At 42.9% G+C, this 6,245-nt stretch overlaps 1 protein-coding gene across 1 annotated transcript; it reads left to right on the top strand.

Moving 5' to 3' along the window:
• Nucleotides 1–4,770, top strand: LOC144010355 (NF-kappa-B inhibitor alpha-like). The gene is made up of 7 exons (XM_077510655.1): nucleotides 1–90; nucleotides 1,645–2,015; nucleotides 2,458–2,563; nucleotides 2,637–2,844; nucleotides 2,930–3,018; nucleotides 4,024–4,284; nucleotides 4,369–4,770. The coding sequence occupies exons 1-7, from the start codon at nucleotides 16–18 to the stop codon at nucleotides 4,396–4,398; spliced, it is 1,140 nt and encodes a 379-aa protein (XP_077366781.1). The 5' UTR covers nucleotides 1–15; the 3' UTR covers nucleotides 4,399–4,770.
• The last annotated feature ends 1,475 nt before the right edge of the window (nucleotides 4,771–6,245 follow it).

Here is a 6,245-nt window from a genome sequence, read left to right as displayed (position 1 = left end):
AAGTCCCGGCATTTCATGTACAGTGAGAATATCAGACCGCACAATTCTGGCATTACCTTATCCGTGGGGTTAAAAGGAACTCATTTCAAGGTAGTGAACGAAACAGGGACATGATGTCCTTGGCTTCTTTGTTATAACACTTGGCAAAGATTGAAGATCGCTTGGAATGACATGCCAAAGGAGGAGATTGCGTGCATGTTTGTGTGAGTGGCATTTCCCTGTTGTGAGTCAGACACAAAACACCCCACTGGGTGTGTTTGGTTTGTTGTGTAGATCTCCCTCTAAGTACTATATACTGCTGCTATGTTAGCATAAGTAAATCCCCTGGAATGACAAAGCGGTGAGCTGCAGACAGGTAGAGCGACTTCCATATTGTGCAACATATGTATCCATCATATTTCAATTTTAAGAACTGCTTGGTAAATAATTCAAAGAAAAATCCCAGAACAAGTTGTGTAAAACGTGCGAGTTGCACAGAATTCAATGCAAAAAAAAAAAAAAAAAGCTGCAGTGTGTTAACATGTACAAAGTAAGGCAAGTCCCAAACATCCTCTTGTGGTACATGAAATGAATTTCACAAGAGTTGCACTGTACAAAGTTGAGATTTTCCCCCTCCTCTGCAGACAATGTGCAGACACTGGGAGTTTTGAAAGGCTTTTTTTTTTTTTTTAATGGCACAATACTATTGGAAACTAAAAGGCACATTTTTAATTTCATGCCCTCTCTGGTGGAGTACCCCAAGGGTCGATTCTTGTCCCGTTATGTTTTCCATTATTACAGCTCGGGTTCATCTTACAATGTCACTTTGAAACAATCAAACACGCTACTGGAGTGCTTGGAAGATGGGTGGCTTTTATTTATTTATTTGACAAATTATCATCATTATTATTATTGCTATGTGGACAACACTTTGGTAGACTCTTCTTTTTTAAGTGCTTTAAAAAATAAGTTGGAGTTTTAATCCATGCCTAAATTAATTAAATAGTTCATCAATAGTACAACAGGCTCCAAGATTCAAACTTCATCTTCTGCATACCTCATGCAATATCAAAATATTACAGCCATTTCTCTGTATGATGCAATGCAGCTTTTATACCATCACTGCAACCACACTATTGAATATGTTCATTACATTCGTGTGTGCGTGTATTGTGCCAAAAAAAGCACATTTTACAACAAAACGTCTAGTAAATTAAAATACATTTCTAAAATTCAGTGGGCTGACAAACTAAATAGTATAATAGTATAATACAACTGTTGATATTATATAGCACACAGACCATGCTCACAAACTGGTATGTTTTTATGAATTGGATTTTTCCCCCCCCATCTTATAACATTTAAAATATCCACAAATATTCACCCAAATCACTAAAAGGAAAAAATAAAGTACAGTAAAAAAAAAAAAAAAAAAAGCAAAAAAATAAAAGCCCCAATTTCCCCAGGCAAAGGGAATTCTAAAAGAGGTTGTCCCCATCTCATTCATGGCCACCCATTCACAATCAAACATCCCCTTCGATAGATCCTGTAGGTGTCTAATAGGAAACTACAAGTTTTCATTTTGACTTTATGGTTGGAGGTTGAGGAGGGGGGAATTTTTTCTCACAAAAGCACAGCCCTGCCTGTGTGATTTCCCTGTCTTAGATAAGTCAATTGGAAATCCCCACAGAGGCTCCACCCAGCCAGGCTGACAAAAACCCAGTGCGCCAGCCCTCTTCTGAGCCACTCTTGCTTCTGACCCCTTGGACTTGTACGTGTGTACTCGCCTTTGCGACAACCACCATCATGGACGTCCACGGAGTATCTCACAGCGATCGCATGGATTATAACGACCTCGAGCGCATGGAGCCCAAACACGGGAAAATGTTGCCCTGCCAGGACGACCGCTTCGACAGCGGCCTGGAATCGTTGAAGGAGGACGAGCTGGTGAACGACTTGGAGCAGATGCGCGTGAGCGAGGAGCTGGTTCACGAGTACGAGCCTTGGAGGGGTGTCGTGACCGAGGACGGGGACACGTAAGTGGACGTTTTTCTGCACAGTATTGTATTTCCAAGGAGGGGTTTTGCAAACGGGAGTCTCAAAATGACGCACCCGTGCAAAAATATTAGTAATAGTAACTGCATTGTCAGTTGTTGTACAAACACAACAATATGCACGCAAACTTAAAATTGCACGAAAAACGTTAAGAGTAAAATGTTTGCTTGTATGCGTTGACTTTTGGCTGCGTGCGCAGTCTGGGCGGTGCTTAAACTGAGCTCTGTGTGCTCAGGAAAGTCCCTGGCCCGTTGCCAGTAACTGATAAAGCATCAATGTGTCAAGCCACAACTGGTGGAAACAACCCGACAAAAACTCCACTCTTGCGAAACGTTCCTGTTGCACATGCGTTGTTCCTTATAATTTCACTGGAGCTACTTCCTCCGAATAGTCGTTTTACTCAGCTCTCCTTTCTTCTGACAGGCTTCTCCACTTGGCCATCATTCACGAAGCCGCCGATCGGGCGCAACAGATGATCAAACTGTCCCATAATCACCCCTTCCTGAATGCACAGAACTACCAACGACAGGTACAAACCACATCTTCAACCACACAACACTTTTTCATGAAGTCAGTGGAATAACGCACAAATATTCTTCCAGACGGCCTTGCACCTCGCCGTGATCACAGAGCAGCCCCAGCTGGTGGACCAGCTCCTAAAAGCGGGCTGCGACCCACGGCTGGCCGACGACTGCGGCAACACGGCGCTGCACATAGCCTGCAAAAAAGGCTCGCTCGCCTGCTTCGGCGTCATCACGCAGACAAGCCAGCGCCACCTCAACTCCATCATCTCCTTCCCCAACTACAGCGGTATGTTCGGAATTCCGACAGGAAAAATATGCAAGGGTGTTTTTGTGATAAGACGTTTGTTAATTGATCTGTTTTTGCCTCGCAGGACAAAACTGCCTTCACCTAGCGTCGATTCACGGCTACATTTCATTAGTGGAGAATCTAGTTGGGCTGGGCGCGGACATAAACGCACAGGTGGGTGTCACTAAATCATTCACTGCCATTGACGGAGAAACACGTTAAAAATCCAGTTTGTACGGACGAGGATAAGGGCTAGTAAAGAGAGGGGAAAAAATGGCAGGATTCTTACTTTATTCTCAGAATTCCGAGTTTAAAGTAAGAATTCTCACTTTAATCTCAGAATACCTGACTTTATTAGTGCTATTATTCTCACTTTAAAGTGAGAATTCTGAGAATAAAGCCAGAATTCTTACTTTAAAATCGCAATTCTGAGATTAAAGTGAGAATTCTCACATTAAAGTTAGAATTTAAAGTCAAAATTCTGAGAATAAAGTCGGAATTTCGAGAATAAAGTCCGAATTCTGAGATTAAAGTGAGAATTCTCGCATTAAAGTCAAAATTCTGAGAATAACGTCAGAATTCTCACTTTAAAATCAGAATTCTGAGATTAAAGTGAGAATTTTCACATTAAAGTCAGAATTTAAAGTCAGAATTTTGAGAATAAAGTCCGAATTCTGAGATTAAAGTGAGAATTCTCGCATTAAAGTCAAAATTCTGAGAATAAAGTCGGAATTTCGAGAATAAAGTCCGAATTCTGAGATTAAAGTGAGAATTCTCGCATTAAAGTCAAAATTTCAAGTCAGAATTCTCACTTTAAAGTCAGAATTCTCACTTTTAAATCAGAATTCTGAGATTAAAGTGAGAATTTTCACATTAAAGTCAGAATTTAAAGTCAGAATTCTGAGAATAAAGTCAGAATTTTGAGAATAAAGTCAGAATTCTGAGATTAAAGTGAAAATTCTCACGTAGTCCGAATTTAAAGTCAGAATTCTCACTTTTAAAGTCAGAATTCTGAGATTAAAGTGAGAATTCTTACATAAAGTCAGGATTTAAAGTCAAAATTCTGAGTAAAAAGTGAGAATCCTGCCAAACTTTTTTTCTTCTCTCTTCACTGATCCTAATCCGCTTCCATAAATTTGGAGCAACTTTGTAAAGTTAACATTTCATTTTGTTTTCTAGGAGCAATGCAGCGGTAGGACGGCTCTCCATCTAGCTGTGGACGTCCAAAACCCGGCGCTGGTCCGTCGCCTCCTTGACCTCGGCGCCGACGTCAATTGCCTCAACTATGGCGGCTTCACGCCGTACCACCTCACATACGGGAGGCAAAATGACGACATACGCAACCAGCTCTATGAGAAGACGGCACAAGACCTGAGGGCCTTGCCCGACAGCGAATCCGACGAGAGCGATATGGACGATCTGGACTTGACTGAGGATGAGGTCAGTTTCGATCAAATCACAGCTTGCTCACATGACAAAAAGTGAGTCAACGTTGTAAAACAATCTTTTTCTTTTTTTTTGCAGTTGTACGATGACATCAAGTTCGGAAAGTAAACGCCAACATTATCCCACCAACGGTGGTGTCTAAAGAGCTGCTACCGGGTCACCGAACCCCGGCCCAACGAAATGGACAAACACCTGCCCGGGACGTCCACAAAGAGCTAGCCCGGAGATCACAAGAAGGAAGACGGCATCGGCTCTGGTCTAAGTTCGAGCCGGAAAACCGAACACACAGCGAGACCAGAAACGTCCACGTGTTCTCCCTGCAATACTGTATAAGGATAGAATGATGTGAATATGCCAGACTGTAGTCAATTGTAAATACAGAGATGCTATTTTTATACGTGTAAATATGTTGTGGAATGAAACACTATCAATGAAATAGTATGTAAAATAAAAAAAACAAAACAAGCTTATGAAGAATGATCCCTTCTGTGTGAGGCATTTTTACTGGAACACGACCACAGTTAGTCACGACACATGAAGTGACAGGGCTGAGAGTTATGAGCCACGCTTTGAAAGACACATGGACCAAAACGATCCGATTCAACCCCGTGAAGCGGTCCGGGATTTCCTCGTATGGGGCGAGGTCACAGTGTTGTGAGTCACACTGTAAAAAGTCCCATGGCGGCACACTTAGAACGTAATGTTCTGAATATTCCGCCCTACCTGATTTTTTTTTTTTTTTAAACAAAGATAACTTGTTGCTTAGTCACAGCAAGAAGTACACTTTTGTGGAAAGTACAGTACGACCAAACCCTCATCATCTGATATAATTTTATTTTTTTTTTTCAAGAATGACCTCGATTAACCGGTACAACTACGAAGCCCGCCTTTAACTGGCACCTTCCTTTCATAAGATCCCACAACGATTAGGTTTAATAGCAGGCTACACATTACCTAGCCTATAATTGTCAGCCGGGCTGTAAACATATAAACGTACGCGGGACTTCACGGGTTTTTCCCAGCAATTCATCTGCTTCCTTTTAAAAATCACATCTAATTCCTCATGACAGGGGAGCTAAAAAAAAAAAAAAAAAAAAAAAAGATTCCTTGATTTAGGAAAACATGACAGCTGACCCCGGGTTTTCACTGGATGCGGTTGCGGTGCGGTTGCAGTGCGGTCCGGCGACGCAAGCAATTAGATTCCATTCATTCGAATGGTGCAGTCTACACCGCTTGCGGGTGCGTTGCGTGTTGACTGCGGAAGGCTTGCGGCGTGCCGCAAGCCTTCCGCAAGGATAGCCTATTTTCTATTTTTGCCGGACGCCGCAGCGGTAGGCCTCCGGCAAATGGCAAGCTAGCACAAAACACATCGAGCGCGACAGGAAGACCGAGGCAGTTTAAAAATAAATTTCCGGTTACCTTTCAGAATAAAATACTCGCCAGCTCCTATTTCGCAAGTTTTTCAGCAAAACGTGACGTGGGCGTCGCCGGGCCATGTGCTCATTCACGGTTTAGACACCAGCGAACATGGACGAGGAGAGGTTTATATTGGAGGTGGAAAACCACAAAATAATATATGACACGGCACATCCTTTTTATAAGGACTGTAATGTATTGTGAATTTGATGTTCGCGATTGCTTGTTGTGCCCGTCTCGCTTGCCGTACTGAGCGGCAGCCGGACCCGGAAGACAGAAATAAAGAGTGGACCCGCACTGACCCGACTCTCGTTATTAATATACTTTACAAGGACAACCAAAAAAAGGATGCTGCATGGAATCTCATATCTTTCTGCTTCTCTGTTGAGCAGACTTTCTGTATGTTTGTCGTTGTGAAATGCCACATGATCGCGCGCGCGCGGTCCCGCGAGACACGTTGGGAAGTGGGCGGCGACGGAGCTGCCGGACCGCAGCTGTGCGGAGCCGGTGTGGATTGACAAAAAAATTGACCCGTCCGG

Source organism: Festucalex cinctus, chromosome 21, assembly GCF_051991245.1.
Source record: "Festucalex cinctus isolate MCC-2025b chromosome 21, RoL_Fcin_1.0, whole genome shotgun sequence".
Lineage (NCBI taxonomy): Eukaryota > Metazoa > Chordata > Actinopteri > Syngnathiformes > Syngnathidae > Festucalex > Festucalex cinctus.
This window is presented reverse-complemented; position numbering and strand designations above follow the sequence as displayed.

Bases quoted from the DNA above. Each gene is read 5' to 3' on its own strand.
- LOC144010355 (XM_077510655.1), top strand. From the start codon at position 16: ATGTACAGTGAGAATATCAGACCGCACAATTCTGGCATTACCTTATCC. The intron at 2,016-2,457 runs GTAAGTGGACGT...TTCTTCTGACAG, and splicing joins GTGACCGAGGACGGGGACAC to GCTTCTCCACTTGGCCATCA. The intron at 3,019-4,023 runs GTGGGTGTCACT...TTTGTTTTCTAG, and splicing joins GCGCGGACATAAACGCACAG to GAGCAATGCAGCGGTAGGAC.